Here is a 27,355-nt window from a genome sequence, read left to right on the forward strand (position 1 = left end):
GCCGAGTCAAACGAGCCGGCTCACGGAAAAGAGCCGGAATGCCCATCACTAGAATCGACGCAGGTGATTCATAAATGTTTCGAAGCTTCATGTTTCGCATTTGCAAACATCAGCGTCGTCGCCATATTGGACCGGGCAACACACTCTCTCTTGCAAAAAAAATGCCTGATTCATGTGTTGCTTGGGGCTGTAAAAACCGTCGCACAACCCAGACAAAATCCCGGGGAATTACCTTTCACAAGTAAGATTGAACAATTGTTTATGGTTGTATTTGGTTATTATAACGTTATGTTGACAGAGCCAGACTAAGCTAGCAAAAACAAGCTAGCTATGAATGCTGATACTGTATAACAAATTTGAAAGGTTTTATAAAGGTTTTATCATAGTTTATGCTTTCTTAAAAAGGCTCGGGTTGATTTATGGATTAAAACATAATTAGCTCGACTCATCACGACCTTTACAACTCCATCTCACTGTTTCGAGCAGCGCCACCAAACAACCAAGCTGTGTGCAAGAATCTTTTGCTAAAATAAATTACAGAAAACGAGAACGAAGCAACGTAAAACTCCATGCACTTAACTGATATGACTCCGACGTTTCAGTTAAAAAAAAATAAAAAAGTAATGAATAATAAGAATAGAAAAACATGAAAGGGCAAATTAATGTGCTTTCTCTATTCTCTTAACTTTCTCTTTATCATTTAAACTAAAAAACAATAACAAACTAGAATAAACCTTTTTTTTTTTTTCATTACAATTATCAGTTAGCAGAGTTCTCTGTTTATGAGAACAAATGTTTCTATAATTTAAAAGCCAGGCCATTCAGGTGCACTGATTTTATTTCAATTATTTGTTTGATGTTTTTAGATTCCAACGTAAAAATATATAAATGGTCTACTGTGACCGTGATTTATTACATTTTCTTTCAGAAGACACCTTTCAACCAGCCATAAGGCTTCATGTGACCTTAGGATGGCAAAACAAGGCTTTCGTCCACTGCCCGTCAGTTATTTTTACCAGATGTACTACTGTGATAGACTGTGATATTTGTTGAAGTTGATGTCTCAAAAAGTTCCTGAGAGATTTTATTTAGTCGCTATACCAAAAGCAGCCATTGGGACCTTCAATGGTAACTTCAATTAATTGTTTGATGCGTTCTCCTGTCATAAATGAATATATTTCTGTGACAATATCACGGCAATCACAAAACAGTGGCTAAATATGGAACCTTGGGTCTACAACCTTTCCAACAATATGTCTTCAGAACAATTTTCACAGGATGAATTTAGAGTATTTAAACTTTTGAATGATACCTAACCTAAAATATCCATGGCTTTAAAAAGGATGGAAATTTGACAGACCTGTTCTTCTGGTTTATAGATTTTTTGGCCTAAGGCTAACACTGCCAACGTCAAGATGTTTAATAAATATTCCAAACATACTGAATACCCTAATCATTACTTTCCGGACCTTTGGTAGAAAGAAATCAGAAATGAACTGGACTTCTTGGAACATTAATGGACTACTCTTGGTTTAAATCATAAAAATCAATTTATTGTCATAATCATAATGCCTCGTTTCATCTGAGTGACTGACATAGTATTATTGTGAATCTGACTGTTGTTATCTAACTTATCTCACACTTTGAAGGTTTCCTAAACCTAAAGCATTGAGGAAGCAGTGGGAAATTGCCCTAAGATGGGAAGGTTTTTCCGCCAGCGATTCTTCTGTGCTTTGCAGTGAGCACTTCAGGGAGCAGGACTTGGACAGGACGGGTCAGATTGTAAGGATCAGAGATGGAGCTAAACCATCTGTCTTCAATTTCCCAGCTCATCTACAAAGAGTAGGTCTACCTCTAGATTAAAGGGTTAGTTCACCCAAAAATGAAAATTCTGTCAGTAATTACTCACCCTCATGTTGTTCCAACCGCGTAAGACCTTCGTTCATCTTCGGAACATAAATTAAGATATTTTTGATGAAATCTGAGTGCTGGATCACTTGTCCATAGGCTGCTAGGTGACTGAAACTTGCTGGCCCAGAAAAGTTATTAAAGAGATAGTTAATATAGTCCAAGTGACTACAGTGGCTCAATCTTAAGTATATCAAGCGACGAGAATACTTTTTGTGCGCACAAACAAACAAAAATAACGACTTTATTCCACTATTCATTTCCTTCTCTCTGGGCCTAGTAGTGTTTTTGCGCAGCGCGTCTGTGTTACACGTCATCACGCATCACACACATGACCAGCGTCGGCCAATAGTGAGCCTACGTGGTGACGTGTAACACAGACGCGCAGCGCAAAAACACTACGTGAACCAACTAGTGGCCCAGAGAGAAGGAAATGAATAGTGGAATAAAGTCGTTATTTTTGTTTGTTTTTGCGCACAAAAAGTATTTTCGTCGCTTGATATACTTAAGATTGAGCCACTGTAGTCACTTGGACTATATTAACGATTTCTTTAATAACTTTTCTGGGCCAGCAAGTTTCGGTCACCTAGCAGCCTATGGAGAAGTGATCAGCTCTCAGATTTCATCAAAAATATCTTAATTTGTGTTCCGAAGATGAACGAAGGTCTTACGCGGTTGGAACAACATGAGGGTGAGTAATTACTGACAGAATTTTCATTTTTGGGTGAACTAACCCTTTAAAGAATATGATAGCTAGTCATTAGGCTTTTATATATATGTATATGTTCCTTCCATTTTAGCCAGTGTCATCGAGGACAACAAAAACCTCAAGGAGGGCTGAAGAGAGCCTGTCAGTGGACTGTTCTCTGCAGGTCCTAGAGACTAGACCTCCGCCTAATGTTGTGAGTTTTGTACTAATTTTGCGCCAAACTGCTATGACTGAGCGATGTGGCACAAACATTCATGTAAAAAAATTCCATCCTTTCTTCTAGGACCACTCCTATGCATTGCCAGCAGATCCCACTGGTCTAAAGGCCAGACTCAGTGAAGCCTTGGCTAGAGTGGAGAGTCTGGAGAGGGACATGAGGAACGTGAAGAAACGAGAACAAAGGGCAAAGGGCATAGTGCTTTCTCTTCTAGAGGATCTGAGTGGAAAGAACGTCATAAATGAAGAGCTGGAACACAAGCTCAATTTCTACTCGGGCAAAATGAAAATTCAATAAAATGTACAACTTTATGTATATCTCATGTTCGCACTTTCCATGTCTACAAATTCCTGGTTATTATTTCAAAGGGAATTTAAGGATTCGTCTGTGTTCACTGAATTTCAAATCTTCTCATTTGACCTCCTGCCAAAAAGGGCCATGAGTGCAAAACAAACTGTCCACTGGTCCAAATGCATTCAGCTAAGAGAATCTTTCCTTTTTGACCCACCACATGCACATATATTGCAAAGTTTTTTGTTTTTTTATATATATATATAATTTGACAAAATTCTGATTCGTTTAACAAAGGCGGATGCTAGGCATGGCCTCAACATGATGTTAGATATGTTTATATGTAAAGTATACGCGGCATTGATGTCTGTGGTTTCAGTGCAGTGGTTTGGTAGGAAAACAACTGCCAAATCATGTTTTTTTTTTTTTTTTTATGTGTATATTCATTTCTCAAATGCAGTTTATTTGTGACAGTTTGTAAGCTATGTCTTGTGCATTGCATGCATTTCACTTTTGTTTTTCAAATAATTTGTGAATAGATAAGTATGAATAAATATCTATTCTACTAAATATTACAATATTCTGGTCTAATTAATGTTATAACATTTATGTATTTATATATATATACATATATAAAAAAGGGTTTAAACAATGTTTTTCATACTTGTTTGATGAACCACTAACAGTTTACAGTTCCAGTTCCAATAACTTGGGATGTTAAATAGCCCTTTCTACTAACTCTGAAAAACACAAATGTGTTTGGATATTGTGCTTATAATTTTTGAGAGAAATATTTCAGCAAATGCATCTTGAAAGGAATGGTACCTCCTTGAAAAGCTGGTTAACTGTATTAATCACTCCTTTACTGACTTTACAGAAGCAAGTTTACAAACCAGGTGTTTTATTGTTTTATTTGTATCTGGACAAAAAGGAAAAAAAAAAAACTCAAACATTTGTTCAGAATTGTTCATGTATATGTTCGTGTGACATGTTCAGTTTGTGTATTCGTCACTCATTCATATCGTCGGTAAAGTCAGTCACAGTACGGGCAATTGTAGGCAGAGGAGGAAAAAAAAAGAAAAAAAAGATTTAAATATAAATACATTTAAAAGGAAAGAAATTACCAAACCAGGATACAATCTCCACCTGGGCGAGTCTTAATATTATGTATGAAAAGTACTTAAACATGTAGCATTGTAAACACAGGTGAGTCAGCATTACTACACAACCATATGCATCAGCTCCAGGTTTGGAAGAGACAAAAAGTCTCAAAATGTCAACATCTACAAGATCTAGGACGGAAGACCATAAAGACCCAATTTCACTTATTTGTGGCCTTTTGTAAATATTTTATTGTTTTCTGCACTTCTCAGAAGTTATTTTAAGGAGTAAAGAGCAGCGCTCAACTTTAAATTGTGCCAATATAACAATATAATTGTTAAAGCTCTGGTTTAAGTGTAATTCACAGAGAGACAGATCATGAGACACCCAGATTTGTTTTTTGTTTTTTAAATCTTTTGGCTTCTGAAAGCAATGTCCTTAAATGAGAACAGAATGTCTGCTAAAGAGACCTGAACTGATTTGGATTTGCTGTAATTGTGCTACAGTAAGTTACAGAGGGAAGTCAGACTCAGAACAACATAGTTGGGTCTACATAGTCAGCTAGTGCGCTTATAAACAAGAAAAGAACTACACATATACACACAAAAATACTTGAGGGCAAAAAAAAATAAAAAAAATACAGATATTACAGAGTTTCTCCTTCGATAATTAGTATCTTCACTTCCTTTATGCCAATAGAACTACGCCCAAAATGAACACAAAGCTAAGCAAACAGTACACACTGAGAACATCGCATTGGCCTTGGTTAAAAGTATTAGTTATCGAGCACAATAAATTATGCATTTTTCTCTTTATACCTTTGAGTTTACCAATTTGGTGTACAAGTAGGAGACCATCACATCTCTAATGAAACTGTGGCAGACAATGTAACCCCTAATTTGTAAGATAAGAAAATAGAGCAGCAATATTTGCACAAAATGTGTGCACATTCAAGTAAATAAAAAAAGAAAGAAAAAAAAAAATCAAAGACAGATTGATAAGCATTCAGCCTCTTGTCTTTGTTGGTCTGATTGGCACTTTTGTGAATAGGAGTGCATTTCCGTTAAGAGATAATTTCTTTGCTTTTTTTATGTGATCAATGTATGAATCCAGCCAGTGGTCTTGTAGACCATTAGATATATTTTACAAGCATAGTTTTTATTTTTTCTTCCCCCCATATGATCGGTCTTATTTTGTGTAAAAAAATCTGAACTGCAGCATCTTCGCTCCGAGATGGACTTGCAAATACAGCAAAACTCACACAGAACTAAGATTTGAACCAATATAAAGAAAAACCCTGTTTGATACTGCTGTTAAAGTAAATCAGATTGTGAAGAGGTATTTTCAAAAAGGTAAATGCAAGTGTCTCAAATTCAAAAAGGTTCTTGAACCAGAATTAGTATGGAAACCTTCTTTCGCTTATCAGTTCTGATCAGGAATCGCATCAGACATTGACATTTACAGAAGGAAATAACTTCTAGATATTAGTCAACCAAAACATATCCGTACCAAACAGGATGCTGATATGAACTGTGCGTCACTTCCCTTCCCTCCCTACATCATCCGTCAGTCAACGTCTATGTTCTCATAGATACAAGCCCGTACTAAATCAAATGACCCCTAGCATTCACTCAGAGAAGCGCTCTTCTGTCAGTGTATTATGGAGGTAGAGGAAAATGCTTCCATAGATGACATGAATGTTTACTCACAGTTTTAAAGTAAACCACGGCTCGTTTCGTACAGGGCGGGAGGTTAATATTCGAACTTTTCATGTCTTCTGTCTGAAATCCACAGCAGTCTAACATCAAACTCTGGTGTTTTAGTGCATCAACCTAAAAAGTGCCAAATGGTAAAATAAGAAAAGATGTTTGGAGATTACGGAAGTCATTTTCCCCTCGGTTTTATGCTAATCTGTATGTGTACATGTTTAAGAAGTGTATGCTGGTCTTGTATGCATGTGTGCAAAGTGTGTGCAAATAGAACAATATCTATATATATATATTTTTGCCCATAAATTTCATTATTATTCATTATATAAATAAGTATCCCTTGCCATATCTACATCACCTGCAAAAATAGAAACAGAACCCAGAACAACTCCAGCTAATGAGCGTGAGCTAATTGTTGAATGAAGATCTGGCAAGGGATACAAAATGGTTGTTGGTACCAACAGAACACCATGCAAAACCCCAACATGCACATACCGAGGGCTGCACGAAACAAACACCTTGAAGTTATCAGAACCACCCAGTATTACTACGCTCCAATTAATAACGAGAAAAGAGCAGAATTAAGACTCCATCATGTGCATTACCCCGGCCCCTCAGATGTGTGCTGATTTACCCCAGATCACATTTCATAGTTAAAGCCTTTTGATCAAAAGAAGAGTTATTCATAACACTGCACACCACGAATACCCTACAACTAGATATTTCACCTCTGACTGGTAAAAAAAAAAAAAGAAAAAGAAAAATGGGCATTATCTTTACTAAATGGGCTCTTTGGGCCGCACTTCATCAGTCATTGTTTTTTAACAGTAATGACTTGTTATATTAGGATACTCCTTTACTAAAATGCATGGATTACTTTAACACCACCCACCACCACGTCAAACAGACTCTACATAAACTCCTGTCGTTTCCACACCCAGCATGGTCTGAAATGATAAAGTCAATGGAATACTAATACTAAGAAATTGAAACGGCTCCTGAAAGCCTTTGAAGAGTGCTTAAATTGTCATGAAACGCATCTGCAGATATTATGGTGTTTTGTCTAAAGCATTGGTCATATTAAATATAACCGGGCTTTTTTAATTACCAGAATATGAGTAATGAACAGAAGAAAGAAATTCTACAACGCAACACTTGATAATTCAAACCAGGATCAAAAAGATAAGGATGAAGATCAGGATTTTCTGATTTTCATTAGACGAGTAAACGATTCTCTCATCTTTCAGTGAAAGGGGAAAACTGAAGCATACCTTGCCTTAAAAAAAAGAAAAGAAAAAAAAGGACACAGCGCCACGATTTCTACCTGAGGGGGATGATTATTTAGCTGCATCATTGAGGGGGACAAAAATTAAATAAACTAAAATCCAGCTCTCTCTTGGGTGTGGCAGGGCAGTGGATTGGTTCCCCTGCTTAAAACACACCTCAGTGTTTAAATAAATCAGTCTGGGTGATGGGTCGCAGGTCGAAATTTGGTTCACTCAGATGTCAATCGCTGCGCTCTGAGTGTTTCCGACGCATGTTTCGGTAGGGGTATGGGGTGCGGGGAGGGGAGGGGTGTAAAGGTCAGGGGGCGGCCGGGAAGGGTCTGGAGGCTGGTTATAGCTGGAAGCCCTCCATGGGAGCCTCCTGCTGGGGGAAAAGGAACTGCTGCTGGTTCTCATCCACCTGTGGTGCCAGACTGGCATCCTCTTCCTCTACTCCAAAGTAGTGCTCGATGAGGTCAAAGGCTTTCTGGTAGATCTCCTGATTTTCATGACTCTGTAGGAACTCGATTTTGTCCAACCCTGGTAGAGAGAGATATACAGTTTATATTTCACAATATTACAGTTTTAGTGTATTATTTATCAAATACATGTAGCCTTGGTGAGCATAAGAGATTTCTTTCAAAATGTCTGTCTGTCTGTCTGTCGATATCCATTTGTGTCCATCTATTTATAGGTCTATATCTATCTATAGGTCTATATCTATCTATAGGTCTATATCCATCTATAGGTCTATATCTATCTATAGGTCTATAGGTCTATATCGGTCTATATCTATCTATAGGTCTATATCGGTCTATAGGTCTATATCGGTCTATATCTATCTATAGGTCTATATCGGTCTATATCGGTCTATAGGTCTATATCGGTCTATATCTATCTATAGGTCTATATCGGTCTATATCTATCTATAGGTCTATATCGGTCTATATCTATCTATAGGTCTATATCTATCTATAGGTCTATATCGGTCTATAGGTCTATATCTATCTATAGGTCTGTATCGGTCTATATCTATCTATAGGTCTGTATCGGTCTATATCTATCTATAGGTCTGTATCGGTCTATATCTATCTATAGGTCTGTATCTGTCTATAGGTCTAAATCGGTCTATATCTATCTATAGATCTATAGGTCTATATCGGTCTATATCTATCTATAGATCTATAGGTCTATATCGGTCTATATCTGTCTATAGGTCTATATGGGTCTATATCTGTCTATAGGTCTATATGGGTCTATATCTGTCTATAGGTCTATATGGGTCTATATCTGTCTATAGGTCTATATGGGTCTATATCTGTCTATAGGTCTATATCGGTCTATAGGTCTATATCGGTCTATATCAGGGGTGGGCAAACTACGGCCCGCGGGCCACATACGGCCCGTTAGGCTGTTTAATCCCGCCCGTCGAGTATTTAAAAAATTGTCTTAAGATCGCATTAATTTTGCCTTTTTCTTGCAATACTTTGCGTTATATATATATATATATATATATATATATATTGCGTTGCATATATTTGACAATCGGAATATCAGATATTTCATGCCGTAGCTAACAAATGTAAAAAAGGAAAAATGACATAAAAGCAGATCATCATTTATTCAGCGCTGTTGTGGCTGCGGTGCGTCACGTAACAAGCAATGACGCGTCACCATGGAAACCAAACAGTCAGCAACTTAAGCGCATAGACTTGTTGCACGTTAATGTTTTTTCCTTTTTTTGGAAACTCACAGAGAAAAAAAATGTTTGGTAACCGCTTGCACACATGTTTAGTTTTTCCTTTGATTTGTCTGCTATTTAGTTTTGCTCCTCTGGATTTGTGGATGTCTCCTCCTGACTGATTCCGTTTACCGACCTTTATCGCCCGGCTTTCGACTACGCTCCCCTGTCTGCCATGTACAGAACCCGGTTTTGTTCATTAAATGTTCTGATCTGCCTTTGCTTTTTATGTTTTATTTTATTATACTTAAAATAAATTTGTATATTCGTTTATTTCGTTTTTTTCCACAAATACTTTTGACTTTTGGAAGTGCAAATTGATTGCCATGCAGTTTTAATAAAGTTGAATTAACGTAACCTTCTGTCATTTTTACTCTTCTAAGTGTACACGTTTTGTTTCTAATTTACGGTTAGGCCCATTAAATAATAATAAGGATAAACAATATTTAAAAAGTATAGGCTATAATTATCGAACATCTGACTAATTAAAAATTAACCTCAAAACATAACATGCTAAATGGGGGATATCTAGCATTAAAAAATTATTGTCAGAATGTCATCTCTCAGTTGTTGAATTTCGCGCAGACGTTGCCACAAAGTAAATGTGTTTGCTCAGCCCGATCTCATGAAAGTGCGAATACCACGAATTGTATTTGTAGATCTTATGAAACGCAGTTTTCGCGTGCATATGATACGCACTTAAAGGGATAGTTCGCCCAAAAATGAAAATTCGGTCATCATATACTCACCCTCAAGTTGTTTCAAACCTGTATGAATTTCTTTTTTCTGCTGAACACAAAAGAAGATATTTTGAAAAATGTCAGTAACCAAACAGTTGATGGACCCCACTGACTTCCATAGTATTTATTTACACATTTACTTTTTTTTTCCTACTATGGAAGTCAATGGGGTCCATCAACTGTTTGGTTTAACCAAGGGGTTTACAGTGCGCAGCATATGCACGCAAAAAAAAAAATATTTTTGGCGTATAAATGGCACGAGAAATAAAATTTGTGGTATAGATACGCACTTTCATGAGATCGTGTTTCATAATCTGCTACTGGACCGGCCCTCTGTCAAATTTTAAAACCCAGTGTGGCCCTTGAGCCAAAAAGTTTGCCCACCCCTGGTCTATATCTATCTATAGATCTATAGGTCTATATCGGTCTATATGGGTCTATATCTGTCTATAGGTCTATATGGGTCTATATCTGTCTATAGGTCTATATGGGTCTATATCTGTCTATAGGTCTATATGGGTCTATATCTGTCTATAGGTCTATATGGGTCTATATCTGTCTATAGGTCTATATGGGTCTATATCTGTCTATAGGTCTATATGGGTCTATATCTATCTATAGGTCTCCATCCATCCATCCATCCATCCATCCATCCATCCATCCATCCATCCATCCATCCATCCATCCATCCATCCATCCATCCATCCATCCATCCATCCATCCATCCATCCATCCATCCATCCATCCATCCATCCATCCAAGCTAAGAGTTCAATTTACACTTGGCCACATAAATGTGTCTCCGCAAAACAAATATAAATCTGATCTTCAATTGCCAAGCTACAGTATATGCAAATTTAACAAGTTCACAGCAATGAAAGCAACAGATATGAGCTGCATTTTATTAATTTATTCATAATCAAAGACCGCAATAGGAGTAAGAGCCACATCAGCACTGGTGAGATAATTTAGTCTCACTACTTTTAATGAAGATGATTGTGTGTCGAGTGGCTGTGATGGCAAATTTTCAGTTTCATTTGCGGCAATTTGTGGTTGCGTTGCTGAAGAGATACTCAGCTACTCATCTGTGATGCGTGTTGCAGGAGCAGTGTCATTTCTGGCTATGACATGTCATATAGGCAATAAGACATTCTCAAACGTTTATTTGTTTTTACCATTTTGGGAGGAGTAAAATTTACGTATATGGCTTAAACAACCAGTTGAATTTAAACTAGTCCAGTTTCGTTAGGATTGCATCTCAAACCACCTCCTAAAGTTGTTTCAGAGGGCATTTATACACCTGGTCCTTTATACACTTGGTCTCGAATAGCTATCTGATCAGAAAAAACACATGAAGTGACCAGGTGTAAACAGGCCCTATACGTCTATATCGATCTGTCTATCTATCTCTGCCTATCTATATCTATCTATACAAACTCTGCGTTGCTATTTTTCAACAAATTTCATATATTTCTCTGAAAATACATGCAATTATGCAATAATGTTGATGTAAATGGCGGTTTGGTGAAGTAATGTTACCGTAGGCTTCCTCTATGAGACTGCCGTAAGGGTTGATGCCGCTGCCGTTCTGTTTGGCCTCCTGTTCGCCCAGTCTGAGAATGTTCTCCAGACCATTCAGAGCCACCAGCACTATCTTGGAGTCCATCACAGTCAACAGATCACAGAGAGGTTTAATGCAGCCCAAATTCACCAGATACCTATAGAAAAGAAGACAATGAAAAGATAAGAGAACGAATGAGCAGCTGCATGTGTTTCACCATAGGTTTATTTTCTAAATCAATAGGAAATAACAGTAAAATCGAAATAAGTTCCTGCTTGGAACACAGTCCTAAAAAAAAAAAAATCCAACTGATTTATTTTTGGCACATAATATGCATTCTCCCTCTGCTGCTTTGTGTAATTAGTGAAATTAATCAATTTGTAAAACTAGACATGCCTCAGTACGACTGGGACAACATTTGTTCTTCAGTACTTATTTTCTCATAAAAAATAAACATCATAATTTAATTTCCCTTAGTACAAATAACTGAAGATGACATTACAAAAAGGGAATTTATGTTTGGCAAGCCGTTCCCATCAAATCACTGCGTGAAACAGTTTGCATTTCAGAATTAGACACACAATGATGCCACGAGCACTGCAACTGAGATTGAAATGCTCCAAACACAGACATTTGTCTACACTGGTTGTGAGTGTTGCATCGCGTCGAAAGCAAATAGAACCCGTTATAATCACTGACACGGTCTACACTGGATACAGTATACAGATATTCTGACATACTCCACGCGCTTGTGTCTGTCGACAACAAAAATAAATAGCTCTGACAGCAGCTGCACCACAAACCATAAGTAAAAGATTTCATAATGCTTTGTCTGTAAATGGTTTTATAAGGATAAATGTTTTTAAAACACTATAGCGAGAGGGCATTTATACATATTCTGTTTTCCTATGCAATGACATTAGCCAATCATAACAGTCGCCGTTTAATGACAAGCCTTAAAGGAGCTGTCCTTAAAAACTGATTATTTCAGACATAGGGTCAAGAATGATGGTTCAAATTAAATAATTTTTCTGCATATGAGAGACAGACACCTCAAGTGCACAAAGGACAGGACTTCTCATTGGTCCACAGGCAGTTTCTGCCCTGCACCCATCTTGAGACTAATCAACTAATAAGTTTAAGCCATAAAAATTCCTGAAGGACCATTTGGATGCTGCAGAAGTGGCTAAAACAAAGAATCTATACATTACCATGTTTGGAAACCTTAAAACAAATTAAGCCGTTAATGTTCAAATTAAATGCATGCATGACAGTTCAATCTTTTCCCAATCTTGTTTGGACTTCTGTATACTTCTAACTGTGTTTTATGCAAATGAGTTCCACAGGGGAAATAAGGATGGGCCACACTGTGTGTGCCCCTCTGATGCCAGCAGTCAATCACAGCACTAGAATGGAGAAGCGGCAAATTGCAATCTCCTCCTCATCGTAAAAAGATAAATGTACCCTTTCAACAGAAACTCCTTAAGCAGAGACATTAACATATACAGATTCCAGTCTGCAAAGATGAGACAAACGGATCAACAAATTCTGATTCCCCAGACTGTTACAGGGAAGGCAGCAACAGATACAAGTTCTGAGTCTCCAGCATGCAAAGGTGAGACAGAAACAGATCAACAGGTTCTGAGTCTGGTGCTCTGTAATCTGAGAAGGAATCATCTGACACTCTCGCGCTCACCTTAGTCATAACACCACACTTATTTAACACTGAAGTTTAAAACGAGACTCATACATTATAAATACGATTAAATAATATCTTGGATAGGGTAAGTTGTTTGTGCTACACTTATACTAAAGGAAGTACTCTGTAAGTCATATTTAATGAAGCACTGTACTGGCTGTGGAAAAAATGCTGTAAGTGTATGTCTGATAAAACTGAAACCATTTGTTGTGAGTGTGCATAGTAATAAACACTTTAAGCACACGGCTACTTCCAGACTATGTGATCTCACCAGACATCATGAAAACCACACTGCAATTCAATCTGGATAAACGCATCACAAATACTCCCTAGTGATTCTCTAAGATTAGCGCTTACGCTGTGCCATGTTAATGGCCATCTGAGAAGGCCCAACTTGGCCAGATGAAGATTGTGGAAGCACTTTAAATGGGTTCCCATTCTAAACTTAAAGAATCCTGAGAATTTATTTCTGAGGTCAGCTCTGACTCCATTATATCTTGATGAGCGTGGAGCATGATCCTCGTCAACCTGTCATAGGCTGTCTCGAAAAGCAAGACATACTGGTAATCAACAAATGTGAGCAGTGTGGCTTATTTTGATCAAGAATTTCCCACTTATTCAAAAAGAGAATATCTGACAGACAAGGAAAGAGGGTAAATATGATATAAAAGTCACCAATTACAGGCTGGCAATTGGGTCAATGACAAATAAGAGTGTCAACAATAAAGAAAAGTAATAAAAAAATATATATATAAAACACGTCAAATTTTGTGTACTCTCTGTTCAGGTTGGTTTCATACGGTTTTAAAAACATTTATACAATCTTAGAAATCTTTCTCAATAATTATTTATGCCATGTCTTAAATGAGTGCACATTACTTTCATGTTTAACAGGTTATTTCAATTATTCTAATGATAAAGTACATTTATGAGCTATTTACAAAATTTAATCTAAATAAAAAATTAATTAATTCAAACTAAATAACCCTTAAAAGGGTTCTATATGAAGTGGCTGACAGAACTTTAAGCCTCTATATAGAACCTTTTCTTCGAAGAGAGTGTAACAAATATTTAAACTGAATGATTAAAATGTCATGTGGTGTAACTATCAAGAAAAAAAAAGTTAAAAGGGACAATGTGTAGTTTTTTAGGTATTTTATTATCTAAAATCAATATTTTTATTCATAAATATGTCCTCAATGGTGTACAAATACCTCTGCCATGATCTGATTTATCCTCGTAAACGAAGAATTTATTATCTTTATATACATGGGACGGGTAGGTCCACAGAGGCTTCCATGTAGTTCCGCCATCTTGAAAAACTATAATAGCAGAGAGGGACAAAAAGTACTAGGCCAACGCGTTTTCACAACGCGTTTTCGTTCAGAGCCAGCGTCACGTGACTGAAACCAGAGCATTGAGCAGTGAGAGGCGCTTGTCACTGCCCCGGCAAGTTTAAAAGGCTGCACTGCACGGTTATTTATAATGGAGGACCATACAAATGCTGAGTCACAGGATAAGGAGTCCTCGTCGTCGAAAAAGTCCAAAATAGACTGTAAAAGGAAACGTGACCGGAGATTACAAAAACAAGGGTTAATGTCGGGATAGCTAATGCAGGAGAAAGCTTTCAAAAGAGACGCTGAAGTTGCCTGCTTTCTTCTCGACAGTTAAGCCAATGTTACGGTCTTAATTACAAGCTTTTTTCATTGCTTGGTTGTGTACTTTATTATATAGACAGTAGAACATTTATAGTTAAAAGTTAAACAGGCTCTTTGATGAATAGCAGCTATTGAGTAAAGTAGAGAAGGCCCTAAAAACAAGGTTGTAAGTTTTGTTTGTTCAAAACTGTAACATTCGTTTGTTCATTGTGTCAAGTTGCAGTTTGTTTGAAATAACAAACCAGTTCACCCGAAGGAAAACTCGATGAAGTGCTATTATAAGACATCCTGTCATAGCTTTTTGGTACATAACGGCTACCGTAGATGCAACACGCATTTGAAAAAGCGAGGCGCTGGAGAGCACTATTCGTTTGAATGCAAAATACAATTTCACTGCTAGATGGGAGAAAATCCTACACAATGTCCCTTTAACATTTTACTTAGTGAATTTTACGAGTGTACACCTCAATTATATATATATATATATTTTTTTTTTTATTATTATTATTATTATTATTATTATTATTATTATTATTATTATTATTATATATTTTTATATAAAATATATATAAAAAAAACATTTTTGTAATTGTTTGGGAAGTTGCACCACATGACATTTTACAACCTGAACTAACTCTACCTCATCGTAAAAAGGTCAAATTATCTGATATTTAAAGAGACTTCTTGACTTTGACACAGTCATAAGGGTTTGTAGTGGTCCTCTCTGATATCACTTCCTATCTGATCTGAATGTTTTGGCATGTCGATCGCCAAAAACTAACACAGTGATGGCAAATGGTAAGGCCGTCTTGGCGACAAGTTTGTCAGATGCCTAAATGCTTAAGATGCTTAAGACGTGCCATTTGAAAGCGGAAACACTCAGAGCTCACCTGATCTGCTCGGGTGTGCCACCTGATGTGGCATTAGTGATCGCCCACGCCGCCTCCTTCCTGGTGCGGAACTCTGCTTTCTGAAGGATTTCTATCAAGACCGGGAAGATGTTTGCATCTATTACAGCCTGTAGACGAAGATGAAGGTGAGAAAAAGAACAGAGGATTAAAGTCATCCTTAAAGGGATATTTCACCGCTGGAAAGATGAATGTGTATTTAAATTGGGTCATTTATGTAGTAGAAATTATTTTAGAAGTTGGTGCCTTCTAGACTGAGAAAAGCCAGAAAATGTATTTTTGGCTCATGTGGATGAAAGACAACAACTCCCAGAATGCACTTGCTTCGCTGCCCTACGAGGTCACTCCCAAGCCACGCCTACCAGTTACAGAGTGTAGTATCAGAAGAAATGATACAACTAGGCTACTAGTTGACTCGAAACTGAAAAAATGCCGTTTTATCGTGAGATTCCCCCCCCATGGGCGGGTTGAAAACATGCGGAACTAGCTCCTACTACTGGCTGTAGTCTCTAGTCTCTGGCCAAAAAAGCCTCTGATGACGCAAAATGATGATTTTTGCGTCATCTGAGGGATTTTTCCAACACAATACAGAAATCTCTTGTCTCAGGGGGACATGAGGGAGGAAAGCACGGTCATTCGAAAATACTACCGGGTTTCTACTGATACAAAGCTTAATGCTAATCGGTGAAGTATCCCTTTAAATCCAAAAATAAATCCCAAGTCGACACTACAAACAAGTTCACTCCTTTGAAGGTTTGAGGGTGCAGCCGTAACCCTGTCGCACGTGATAAACAAGCTGAGCCCTGAGCTTGTGGAGATATGGAGTGTGGGTCAGGGTGTACCTGAATCTGTGCTCTGTTTCCCGCTGTGATGTTGGAGATGGTCCAGCACGCCTCCTTCCTGATGGATTCCTTGGCGCTACTGAGCAGGTGCAGGAGGCAAGGGAGAGCGGAGCAGTTCAACACCACCTAGGGCAGAGAAAAAGAGAGGATGAGGAGACCATCCATCTCCAGTCTGAAACTAGAGATAATCATACATGATGATGAACAAACACATCTGTTCACACGCAAACACACCTGCGTCTGAATGTCATCTCCTGTAACGATGTTTCCAACAGCCCTCAGAGAAGGAGAGGCCACCTTGTAATCGGTGTGCCTGCAAGAAAAGAGGAAATAGGTCATTTAGCAAACAGCTTAAACCAGTGATTCTCAACTTTCTTGACTTGGCCAATTCAACATATTGTATGCTATTGTTGTATGGAAAAATATTAGCATAAACAATTTTCTAGATAATATTTTGTTATACTATCCTGTTATTATACAATCAAATAAAGTGGATTTATTCAAGTCCTCACTCGACATCCTTCATTATGTCCTGTTGAATATTCAGTTTCACTATGACATATGTCCTTATAAAACTTACAAGTGTAGTAGTTTCATGTTGACTTTAAATATGACCTAGAAATGACAACGTAGTCATAACAGCTGACTCACATGAGCAGCTCCACCAGCCTCCTACAGACCCCTGAATCGATAACTGCCTGGATCTTCTCATTGGGCCCATCAGAGAGATAGGAGAGGGCCCAACAGGCATCAGCCAGCAGGTCCGAATCACTGCTGAACAAAAGACGGGACAGCACAGGCAGGCATGGAGACACCTACAAGAGCAAAAGAGAGCTTTCAACAGGAAATCCACAGATTAAGAGAAAACATGCCACTTAGCCTCTGAAATTATGAAAAAAATGCACCCTGACTGCACTGACATTAAAGACGTGTGTGAGTGTGAGTGTGAGTGTGAGTGTGAGTGTGTGAGAGAGAGAGAGAGAGAGAGAGAGAGAGAGAGAGAGAGAGAGAGAGAGAGAGAGAGAGAGAGAGAGAGAGAGAGAGAGAGAGAGAGAGAGAGAGAGAGAGAGAGAGAGAGAGAGAGCACTCCTTACATTTAGTATATAATATTTGAGATATTACTTAATGTACACTACCATTCAAAAGTTTGGGGTCGGTAATTTTTTTTAACGTTTTTTCAAAGAAGTCTCTTATGCTCACCACAGCCCCATTCATTTGATTTTAAAAAAAAGTATTTGTGAGATTATAATAACTTTTCTATTTTAATATAAAATTAATATAAATGTAATTTACTCCTGTGGTGGCAACGCTGACTTTTAAGCATCATTACTCCAGTCTTTAGTGTCACACAATCCTTCAGAAATCATTCTAATATAATGATTTGCAGCTCAAGAAATATTTATGATTATTATCAATGTTGAAAAAATATTTTTGTGGAAACTAATCCTTTTTTCAGGTTTCTTTGATGAATAGAAAGTTCATAAGAACAGCATTTATTTAAAAATCTTTACTGTTACTTTACTGTCACTTTTGATCAATTCTCACTCAATAAAAGTTAGTTTCTTAAAAAAAAAAAAAAGAAAAAAAAAAAAGACTGACCCCCAAACATTTGAACCGTAGTGTATAAACAAATATCTAATAAATGTATAAATTAAATGAAAATGCCATGTTGCATTTGAGTCAGTTTAGTAAGGTGTTTTGGGTAGTTGCCATTATTCCTGTAATTCTTTTGTCTTATATGAATTTAATAAAGAGCTCTGTCTCGTATTATGTCCAAACATACCGCGTCATCTACGTCAGGTGACCTGTAAATGCGCAAAAACTGTTTCCATTGCAGTTTTGCGAAATATTTCTTTTTCGAATTGCCTGAAAAACCACCTCATGCGAGCGTAAAACTTTTTTGCGATAAATGGGAGTTTTTGCGAAATTGACGTGTTTCCATTGGCCGTATTTTCAATTTGCGCTTTCAATTTGCGCAATTCGAAGGGTAATGGAAACGCAGCTAAAGGTATCGTCATTTTCTTTTAGTATCGCCTTGGTACTCAATTTGCTGGTATTTCTGACACCTCTATCAGCCTGTAAAGTGTCCAGTATCTTCTTAAACATGAGGAAAATAAAAGTGTTGTCAAGGGTCAGAGAAGCAGTACAGACCTTCTCAAAGTCTGGGGGTGGACTTTTGCCTCTGCAGAGGTTGGACAAGGCCCACACAGCATTCCTGGTCATTGTGAGACGAGTTGATTTGGTCAGCAGCCTGGGCAAAATAAGTATCATCAAGAAAAAAATCAATCCTCATATTCAGCACAAAACCGTTTGTTTCTTCTGCAGAGGATGTTAATTAAATTCACTGTTTTGTCAGATAAACACTAGTATTATGATCTCATGTTAGCACTCACATTAGTAGAGGTGGAAGGATATTACAGTTTAGCACGTAATCTCTGCACACAGCGCTGTCTCCCGCAATGTTCCCCAAAGCCCAAACAGCCTGTGACACAAACATTCATCAATTTACCCACACGGGATTCATACTCATTTAGCACAAACAAAACAAGGTGACTTATCCATTGCAACTTCACAACTCGTACCTGCTCCTGTACGTCTTCAAACTCTGAGTTGAGAAGCTCGATAAAGACAGGTACGGCACCAGCCTCTATCACAAACTTCGTTTGCAGAGATGTTCCAGATGCGATGTTGGTCAGTGCCCAAGCAGCCTCAAACTGAGACGGGGGAAAAACACACACACACACACACACACACTCAAGGACCTGCATTTAGAATTTAAAATGACAAAAATTAATTCAAATTGCATTCAAACTCACCTGTAATGTGCAATTTGTACTTTTCTGAAGGAACTCAACAAATCTATTCACAACTCCCTGTGTGTTTATCACCTCGTCGATAGGTGGGTTTGGTTCTGAAAAACACAAAGATGGATTTATTAAAACTCCGGCACACTTTTAAGCTACTCCAGACATGTGATTGTGTAAGATACCTTTGGAAAGTAGTTTTCTGAACCTCTGTGTTGTGACCAGCTGTAGTTCAGGATCTTCTGAGAAGAGCATTTCAACCATGTCTCTTGTAATTACTCCATCCTAAAAAACATATAGGACAAACTCGGTCTAGATCAATGACCGTAATTTGTTTTCAGTCCAGGTTTGCACCTCTGAGAAGTCCAAATCAAGTGCTTATTGAATTAAGGGGTCATAATGCACTACTAACAACAATCCCAGAGTTACCTCACCCTTTCAGTGATATAATGGGAGAAAGCAAACTGTGCATTTGGGTTTGAACTCACCGGGGCTGTGGTGGAGGAGACGTAGGAATCCATGAGTGGACTGTCAAACATTCCCCCTTCTTCACCTAGCAGCTCCACATTTCTCCTCTTAAACAGCTGCCAAGAGAAATAGAGAGAATCAATGGTGCAAATTGCATCAATTGATGTGAGAGTTAAAGTTAACATGAGACAAAATTCATAACCCATTTAAATTCTGTAACGTGATGCATTTCAGGAAGCAACAGGATAGTTAATGAGGGAAAAAAACATGTAGGATGGGACTAGGGCTACAACAACTAATCGGAAAAATCAATAATAATCGATCACCTGTTGCTCTCGTTTCTGTTTCCTAAGCTGAATGCCTTCCTCCTCTCTTCTTCGACGCATCTCATCCAGGTTGAGTGCTTTGTTCTTATAGCGGTTCATCCTGAAGTTATCCTTCGCAGGACTTCCTGAAGGCTCTGCAGGGCAAGACGAGTCAGAAACAGGTTACGGACAACTCCAAAGACACAACAGACAATTACATGACATGAGAAATCAAATTTGCCTTGATCTTCGCACCATTAAAACATCCTGCAAGCTCCAAAAACAGCTCGTTTGGATATTTTGGGATCTGTGACGTCACACAAGCAAATGCATTTGCATATGCCTGCCCCCAGAGCAAGACATTGACAAATAGTTTTATTTATACATCATCGCACAACTGGCATTCATTTGCTTGACGGCTGACAATTGCCTACACTGGATGTGAGTGTTGCACCAAAATCAAATAGAATCCATTATACTCACTGAGGTGGTCTACACTAGATAGAGAATACAGATGCCCGCTCACTTTACGTGTGCCGGAAAAAGGCTTTGACGCGTCCTGTTTTAAAACCGCTCATTTGAGTCTCTGTACAGACTTCAGGATACTAGCGCCAGGAACAATTGAATTGTTTATTTTTAAAGGCATCCTGGATCGCATCAGAGGGTTATATGTTGTTCAGAGAATTTGACTGCAGATTTTGTAAACAGGACACAGTGTAATGGAGAGTTGACAAAGAAACTTGTTGAAAGATGAAGCAGCCAAATGTATTGGATCTGACAGCAGCTACATCACAAATCTTAAGCAAATTATGTCATAATGCCTTGTGTGTAAATTACGGTTTTATAAGGATAATGTTTTCAAAACACTTATGGGCGTAGATACTGTTTTCTATGCAATGACGTTAGCCAATCCTTATAGGAGGGTATAGCCATACCGTTAAAAACTGATTATATCAGACTTCAGAACGAGGGTTGAAAATAATTGTTTTTCCACATATTTATTTGTGCAAACCCATTTAGTTAACAGTCTGCTTCAAATAAACAGACCATTATAACCAACTACCCTTTCACTTCATACTATCAAAGACATTAGATTTACCAAGACAATGCACTTATATTATTATGAATGGAAGAAAGTGATGGAATAAGTCCCGCCTTCTAAATAAAAGAGCCAATGGCTTATTGGTAAAGTCATTGCGTCATTGCAGCTGCCTTTAGAAGCTCCGATTGCCAGCTTGCCATAGAAACAGTCAGTGTCCTGACTGAGATGCGGGCTTAGGACTGCACATGTGCATTGGCTGGTCCAGTCTGAAACTTAAGCTTTTTTTAACGCTACTGTGTATAAGAAACAACATTTATGGGACAGTGGCATCAGAGATAGAGATAGTGGCTGATTTGAAATATGTTATTTAAATATATGGCATGCAGTTTTTGAGATTTTAGGATTCCCCTATTCAAATTGATAGTGGTCTTGGATGCCCGAAATAGCTGCCCGGAGGCGTTGCTAATATGACCGGCGACGAGTGAAAAGACTTTACTTGAAAGGGACTTTGAAACTATCCATCCAGTAATATGCAAGATTAGCAGCATTAGCGCTTTCCAAATCTCAGTGCCCCACCTATTAAACAAAAGCAGTATAAACCATTGGTAAAACAGAAAATGGTTTGTTTGTTTTTGGCTTCTTCCGGATTTAGTTTCTGACTTGAACGTGACATCACAGCAAACAAATGCCATGACGCCGCCAAAACCCCTCGTGGAAGAAGAAAGAGTTGTGTTTACAACCACGACAATGAGCACTTACCAGGATCAACTAAACGCTGGATTTTCAAAAGTATGTTAAGTTCGCAGCTCCATTGTTGCTGTAAACTTGCACAAAATTCTTGAATGAATAATTTATTAGATGCACGCCGGTCTGTTATTGTAGGGACATCGACATTATATTGTCACGCCCCTAAACATTACGCAGAAACAAAACGAACTGTGATTGGTTGCGTTACATGTCAGTCAAACGTCATCTTGGCCAAGAAAAACTGCGATAAAGTCCAAACCTTCTGCCGTCAGTCTGAAGGACTACCTATGCGAGACTAAGCTGAAATTGACAAACCTTTTAATTAGAAGTGGTTGTCCATATCATTTTGGCCATGCAGCATATTTTTTATTGCATATATATATGAGCTTGCATTGGGGTCAGTAATATTTTTTTAAAGCAATTAATACTTTTATTCAGAAAAAAGTTAATTGAATTGATCAAAAGTAAAAGTAAACAATGTCACAAAAGATTTCCAAATCAAATAAATGCTGTTCTTTTCACAAAAATAATAACTAATAAAAATAAATATTTCTTGAGCACCAAACCAGCATATTATAATAAATTAATTACATTTATAAATATATTAAAGCAGAAAACAGTTATTTTAAAATGTAGTAATATTTCACAATACTTCACTGTTTTTACGATCAAATAATTGCAGCCTTTTAGATAAAAAATAAATAAAAATAATTACAGACCTCAAACTTTTGACTTCTTGTACCAGACAAATGAGAATAAAGAGCTTGATTTGAACTCTTCATCCCAATTTGCAGATGGCTAAGTACTTATCCGTCAATAAGCTGCTAGTGAGGAAAGTATGAGCGCAAGACCTGCACAAACTGTCTTCTGTGGACAAAGATGATATGCATGCATTTGGGCATTTTGACGGGAAAAACAAAACAGCTATGACAATTTCAATTAGTGTGCCATCTGCAAGAGCGCACATGGCGTCAATAACGAGACTAAAATGGATGTGGAAGTGCTTAGCTTATTAAATCCTTCCTTTCAAAATATAACAATGACTGCTGGAGAAATTGTTCAGCAGTCTCAGCAGCTATCTCCAGCTTCATTACTCACTTTGGTCTGTTTGTGCTGAGCACAACAGACTTGAACAGAGCCACCCGGAGTCAGTGAGCAAAACCACTTTTATTGAGGGTGTCTAAACACTGTTTGCATGAGCAAGCAGCTAAAGCAGCCTGTCTCAGCATTTGTGTGGCACTGAGAGCAGAGGAGGCTGCGAATGATGACTGGCTAATGCTTCCGAATGCACATCAGGGCGCTAACAAACAAAGTGCCTGAGGGTACAGTTGCTGATCTTGGATTCGCTCCCATCCTTTCTGTAAGATCTTATTGTACAGTGTCTGAAAGGAGGAAAATATCCAAAAATCAGCATTGGCACCACATGAAGACCTCCATAACCTTCAGTCTGAAAATCTGCAGTTCTGGAACAGAGAACTACCACAAGTATCAGCTTGACTGCTGTTGTTAGAAATGAGTCTCCCTGATGGGTAAGGCCTTCTTCACAACATATGGAAGGATGCATTTCAATCGAGCTCCTCAGGAGCAATATAGGCAATGGCTTAAAGGGATAGTTCGCCCAAAAATGAAAATTCTGTCATCATTTACTCTCCCTCAAGTTGTTCCAAACCTGTATGACTTTCTTCTGCTGAACACAAAAGAAGATATTTTGAAGAAAGTCGGTAACCAAACGACTGATGGACCCCATTGACTTCCATAGTAGGAAAAAAAAATACTATGGATGTCAATGGGGACCAGCAACTGTTCAATTACCAACCTTCTTTAAAATATCTTCTTTTGTGTTTAGCAGAAGAAAGGAAATCATACAGGTTTGGAACAACTTGAGGGAGAGTAAATGATGACAGAATTTTCATTTTTGGGTGAACTATCCCTTTAAAGAGCATAGTTCACCCAAAAATTACATTCGTCATCATTCTCTGTTGTTCCAAACCCATATGAGAATAAGAACTTTTGAATAATCTACATGACCGTTAAAAAGTTTAGGGCTGGTAAGATTTTTAAAAGTAGTCTCTTATTCGTATCAAGGTTGAATTCAATAAAAAAAAAAGAATTAAAAAAAAGAAAAATGCATATTCTGAAATATTAATATACAATTTTATTTTATTCATATATAAATCTTTATATTTCTATTTTAATATTTTTAATGTATTTAAAAATATATTTCTGTGATGGCAAAGCTGAATTTTCAACAATATTACTTCAGTCTTCAACATCACATCTTTCTCAAATCATTCTAATACTGATTTGGTGTTCAAGAAACATTTCTTATCATTATCAATGTTGAAAACAGTTGTACTCAATGTGCTGCTTTATCTTTGTGGAAACCCAAATTTGATTCTTTGAATAGAAAAGTCATTCTTTGAAATAGTAAAGACATTTGATCACTTTTACAGAATAAAAGTAGCCTATTAATTTCATTCTCATTAAAAAAAAAAAAAAAAAAAATCATACTAATCCCACATTTTTTAACAGTAGTGTAACTGGTTGCCTTTTCCCCCCATCTAACTAAAATAAATGGGCTGCAAGTACTTCAGCTTTCAAGAGAACACAAAAACATAACGAGATCATTGAGTCATGAGCAAAACTTAAGAACCTGATCAGTCAGGACAGATCACTGAAAAGAACAAAAGAATGTTTTGTTCATAAATCAGACTAATAAATCACTAATTCTCTCATTAACATAAGGAGAGCAGTGACAAATGTCAAGATTTGAATAACTCATTGTTTGTCTGTTCCTCAAAAAAGGCTTCAAAACACTTGGAATATAGCATCTGAATCATATGGACCACTTTTAATTTTTTTGACAGCCCCAGACCCTATTCACTTTCATTATATCGGGTAAAGTGGCCAGGATATTCTCCTGCCCCATGAAGGAAAGAGATCATGTGGGTCTGGAACAACATGAGGATGAGTAGGGTGTTTTTTTATGAACAAGGCCTATTCCTTTAAGAAGAGAATGAACATCCTAACGACTAACAAATTTAGACGGGATGACAAGCAGGCTGTGGCTCAACCCGACTCAAGAGCTCCATGACATAGTTGCCCATCACATGGGCCTCACAAATAGCAGTGTGGGCTGGGCCCCTGTCGCAGAACTATTTTAAAGGAGTGTGTTTGCTACGGCTTAAAACGCAGCACTAGGGACAGACAGCAGACGGGCTCAGGACATAGACTATCCAAAGGTTGAAGGGATAGGCTAGTTCACCCAAAAATAAAAATTCTGTCATTAATTACTCACCCTCACAACCCGTAAAGACTTTCGTTCATCTTCGGAACACAAAAGAAAATCTTTTTGATGAAATCTGAGAGCTTTCTAAACTCTCCATGAGCAGCTACACAAATTAAACTTCGATGCTTCAAAAAGTTCATAAATAGATTGTAAAACGAATCAATATGAATTGAGTTAAATTTTCTGAAGAGACACAATCGCTTTATATGATGAACATACTGAATAGCTTTTATTCACATGTAGATGCCATAAAAAACTTATTTATAAGAATTCAAGGTTACATGGGTCAAAAATCTGAACCACTGGCCAAACTTGTTGAGCCGATTTGGTTTAATGATAGTTTAATAGGATGTTTTCAGTATCAAATTTGCACCATGGAAAGCAATGAGAAACCCAATTTGAAGAAATATCTGCAAAAGTGCAGCCTAAACCTGCTGGTTTCAGCATATCACATTGCAAACTGAAATGCCACAGTGTGTGTGAAAACCTCTAAATTTCCATGGAAAAGCTGCCAAATATCACATTAATTTCCAATGTGATGATTCTTTGAAATAGTAGCCTATAAGACCCGACAAAGCAAGTCAGCAGCAGTCAGGTAGTCTCTGACATCCTATCTGAATCATTCCTGTCCCAACCTCTTCCTCCCTTCAAACAACCCATTCAACAGTATTCTGTAAAGCTGGGGTCCAAATAATATTTAACAGACATGCATCATGAGTGATGTTTTATCGTCCTGACAACCTAGCCAAGGGGTTACAACAAGAAACCGCCGAGTTACTTCCATTCGGTGAAGTAAACTATGAATAAACACCCGATAAACAGATTTAAGGGTTGGTCACATGTTACAGTCGACTGGTGAACTCGCTGACATTGTAGATCAGTTGTTTAGTCTGTTTAACCCCGTCAGCTGTCTACCTACCTAGAGAGCATTTATAGACATCAATTTTATGTGAACCATGACAGCTCACTGGGTTATTCTTCAACGTATAATGTTGGAGATGATTTGACAAACATGAGACGATTTCACAACATCTGACTAAGCATGACCAAGCGTTTACACCGGCAAAGATTCAAAATTGCCTCCCACTTCAGTCAACCCTGAATAAATCTCACAAGTGCCAATTTGAAAAGCGTTTAAGCTTCATATATTTGCTTTCAGATTCACTGATAAACCTATAGGTCGAGTACAGCAATGTGCTAAGCTAACTGGCCGTTTACACTCATGCTTTAACTGACATGGTGTAGCTTCTCTCGGATTTTCAGCTACAGATTTGCTCCCTAAAAACCGCAAACAGAACTAACTCGTTAAAAAACAGTATAGTTTGAATACTTACCCATCGTACTTTCTTTACTGATATACGCCTTGATGATTGGTAATATCAACGCTGTATTCTTAACACTCTCCTTGTCTTCCAGAATTTGCTTCTCACAAACAATATGTCGGTGATCTACGGAGAGCCGAAGGAGACAAACTTAATGACAGCGTTTTCAATTTGTGTCCTACGAAACGCCGAGCAAAATGCGAGAATAGTCTGACAAAAAATATACTTATATATATATTAAATAAATATTGTATTTATTGAATATATAATTTTTTTATTATAGAATTTATTTCTTATTGATTTACAACACAATTACAGGTTATGAAGATATAATCTATGATAAATTGTCTAATATCTATAGTCAAGAACTAGTTTGCTATAGGCTATGAGCTTGCCAATACACAAACACCGTCAAAAAATATGGTGAAGCAAATATTGTTTTATTTATTTGTGCATATTCACACAAACAATGCCAAGACATACAGTATGTTCAGTTCTACTAAAGAAAATGTTAACATAACACGGGTGCATAAGGAAGCCTATGATCATAATAAGAATAATAATAAAAAAAAACATAGGCTACTTGTCAGTATGATATTCAATAATATTATTTTACATTTTTACATTTTTTTCCAAAAGCATCTCATTTTATGTAAATAGAACTTCCCCATTTAATAATAATTAGGCCTGTGAATAATTATCATGGCCATTGAAATGTAATTATATCACTTTCAACCAACTACAAAATTGGATTTATGTAAACAAAATCTGTAATAAATCTATATGTCATTTATATTAAAAACTATATTGAAGCATTTCACATGTTTTAATTTAACTTGAAACATATTTTATTTGATTAATAATGAAGAGTTCATACAAGTTTCACACCATATTCCAAACAAGGAAGTTTCTAATAAAATGATATTATTTCTCATATTTTGTCGATAAATTAATTTTATAAATGTAAACAAACAAAATTAGTGGATAATGCAGTATTTCTTGATATAGACTATTAGAATTTATATTAGTC

General features: G+C 37.3%; 2 protein-coding genes across 2 annotated transcripts; one reads left to right on the forward strand and one right to left on the reverse strand.

Annotated features, from left to right (window-relative positions):
• Nucleotides 1–102: 102 nt before the first annotated feature.
• LOC311094271 (THAP domain-containing protein 6) lies at nucleotides 103–3,695 on the forward strand. The gene is made up of 4 exons (XM_084132101.1): nucleotides 103–241; nucleotides 1,650–1,842; nucleotides 2,709–2,810; nucleotides 2,901–3,695. The coding sequence occupies exons 1-4, from the start codon at nucleotides 162–164 to the stop codon at nucleotides 3,129–3,131; spliced, it is 606 nt and encodes a 201-aa protein (XP_083988227.1). The 5' UTR covers nucleotides 103–161; the 3' UTR covers nucleotides 3,132–3,695.
• A 326-nt stretch (nucleotides 3,696–4,021) lies between these two features.
• Nucleotides 4,022–26,449, reverse strand: kpna6 (karyopherin alpha 6 (importin alpha 7)). Its single transcript, XM_084132100.1, has 14 exons — nucleotides 26,338–26,449; nucleotides 19,947–20,080; nucleotides 19,641–19,736; nucleotides 19,338–19,437; nucleotides 19,165–19,259; nucleotides 18,931–19,062; nucleotides 18,742–18,830; nucleotides 18,500–18,599; nucleotides 17,000–17,163; nucleotides 16,583–16,661; nucleotides 16,349–16,474; nucleotides 15,489–15,616; nucleotides 11,220–11,398; nucleotides 4,022–7,740 (listed from the first exon to the last, which is right to left on the reverse strand). The coding sequence occupies exons 1-14, from the start codon at nucleotides 26,339–26,341 to the stop codon at nucleotides 7,553–7,555; spliced, it is 1,614 nt and encodes a 537-aa protein (XP_083988226.1). The 5' UTR covers nucleotides 26,342–26,449; the 3' UTR covers nucleotides 4,022–7,552.
• Between the last annotated feature and the right edge of the window lie 906 nt (nucleotides 26,450–27,355).

The sequence above is a fragment of the Abramis brama genome, assembly GCF_963993115.1.
Source record: "Abramis brama genome assembly, chromosome: 12".
Lineage (NCBI taxonomy): Eukaryota > Metazoa > Chordata > Actinopteri > Cypriniformes > Leuciscidae > Abramis > Abramis brama.

Coding starts and splice junctions, on each gene's coding strand:
- kpna6 (XM_084132100.1), bottom strand. Junction 19,438..19,640: donor TCTCCTCCACCACAGCCCCG/GTGAGTTCAAAC, acceptor TATGTTTTTTAG/GATGGAGTAATTACAAGAGA. Junction 18,831..18,930: donor TTGAAGACGTACAGGAGCAG/GTACGAGTTGTG, acceptor TTTGTGTCACAG/GCTGTTTGGGCTTTGGGGAA.
- LOC311094271 (XM_084132101.1), top strand. CDS start 162: ATGCCTGATTCATGTGTTGCTTGGGGCTGTAAAAACCGTCGCACAACC. Junction 242..1,649: donor CGGGGAATTACCTTTCACAA/GTAAGATTGAAC, acceptor CACACTTTGAAG/GTTTCCTAAACCTAAAGCAT. Junction 1,843..2,708: donor TCCCAGCTCATCTACAAAGA/GTAGGTCTACCT, acceptor CTTCCATTTTAG/CCAGTGTCATCGAGGACAAC.